The 1,638-nt window shown below is 32.8% G+C and overlaps 1 protein-coding gene across 1 annotated transcript; it reads right to left on the reverse strand.

Annotated features, from left to right (window-relative positions):
* Positions 1-594: 594 nt before the first annotated feature.
* Positions 595-1,174, reverse strand: LOC127138308 (cysteine proteinase inhibitor 5). Its single transcript, XM_051064724.1, has one exon. It carries the CDS (start codon positions 1,050-1,052, stop codon positions 705-707), a length of 348 nt encoding a protein of 115 aa, XP_050920681.1. The 5' UTR covers positions 1,053-1,174; the 3' UTR covers positions 595-704.
* Between the last annotated feature and the right edge of the window lie 464 nt (positions 1,175-1,638).

Raw genomic sequence — 1,638 nt, forward strand, 5'->3', positions numbered from 1 at the left:
GAGATCAATTTGAACACATACAAGTGAATCTTCCTCTCCAAAGAATCAATGTATTATTATCTGACTTTAACACGCGTGCACCAACCTTGGATCTCGTCTAATTTCAAAAAGTGAGCTCAACTCCAATTTTATTTAAATTTAATTTTACAAGTGATTTAATACGATATGTATACCTAAAAAGATAAAATCAAACGATTTAGTGAATTAATAATCGATTTTAAAAACCATGACAAGGAGGATTCTTATTTAGAGAATGATTCCTAAAATTGGACTTAATACAGCACTTTTATGCAATCACACCTTGATAACATCAGTTCAATTTTTAATCGAATAAAAAAAATGATTTATTTTTATTAAATTATTTCAAAAATACCAATCTTAAGAATTATGAGTTCTCCATGACTGTGTGAACTATGAATGCAACATATTGCCGACTGCCGTCAATCCACATCCATGATTCCTATGTGTGGAGTCACACTTATCTCCAATTTTAAAAAATTAATAATCGAATTTAATGATATAAATAAATTGATAATCTAATGAATTAGTTTCTGTTTTTACCATCCTTTTTCCTTTTCATGAAAAATAATAATCTAATTAAATAGGCATAAACTTTTATTGATATAAATAACAATAATAGTAGTATAAAACACAGTACATTACAGAAGAACGATGCAATAAGATAAGCGCAACATAATTATAATTTAAGCATGTACAGGTTTAAAAGAAGTGAGGTTTCGGGAGTGAAGCCATAACTTCTCCCACACAACAGCTTCATAGATCTTCGAAACCGAACCTTCGCCGGCCGAGAGTGTGAGGCGGTAGTTAGTCCCTGCAACAACCTGAGATTCACCTTTGATTACCTTCTTAAACTCGAGCTTCGCACCGCTTCGCTTGTCGTACTGAGTGACGGCGAAATTGGCGATCTCGATGACGTGAGGATCGTTGATGTTTGTGATGGGGCTATAACCACCAATCGGATATTGCTTCCTTGCTGTAGCCGCAGAGGCCATTAGAAGAACTGTGAGAAGAATTAGGGTTTGGAGTTTCATGACTGTTACTTTTTCAAGCTTTGGAAATGGTTAAGCTTTAGCCAGTTTGTTGTTGTTTATATATTGATTGATTTGATAGATTGCTTGTGGAAACAAGTAAGTTATTTAATGATGAAAGTGACTTGCCACGTCATTGTAATTCGGATTGCCCCTTAAAGATGTGCCTTGCTGTAGCCCACGGATGGAAAGCATTTTGATTTTGAATATTAGATAACCAACTAACCAGAGGAAAACAATGGAAAATGGAAATTTGGTGGGATGGATCTATTGATTTTTTTATCTAAATAATTAATTTTTTCAAATAAATATGCAAATTAATGATTTTTTAAAATAATTTTATTTTTAATTTAAAGACTAAAATAATCAAAATTTTAAATTAATTAACAAAATAATCATATTTCACTACTGATGCGTTAATTGAACTGACGCATCCAATTACCATTCAAATGAGGCGTCCAAACATCTGGCGCATATTCGCAATGCTAATGGGGTTAGGCACCCATGCATCGGGCGTATGCATACATTACATCAGTGTATGTGTCAATGCATGTGGTGCATGCACTTTTTATTTTTTATTTTTAAATTT

The sequence above is a fragment of the Lathyrus oleraceus genome, chromosome 4 (assembly GCF_024323335.1).
Source record: "Lathyrus oleraceus cultivar Zhongwan6 chromosome 4, CAAS_Psat_ZW6_1.0, whole genome shotgun sequence".
NCBI classification, from domain to species: domain Eukaryota; kingdom Viridiplantae; phylum Streptophyta; class Magnoliopsida; order Fabales; family Fabaceae; genus Lathyrus; species Lathyrus oleraceus.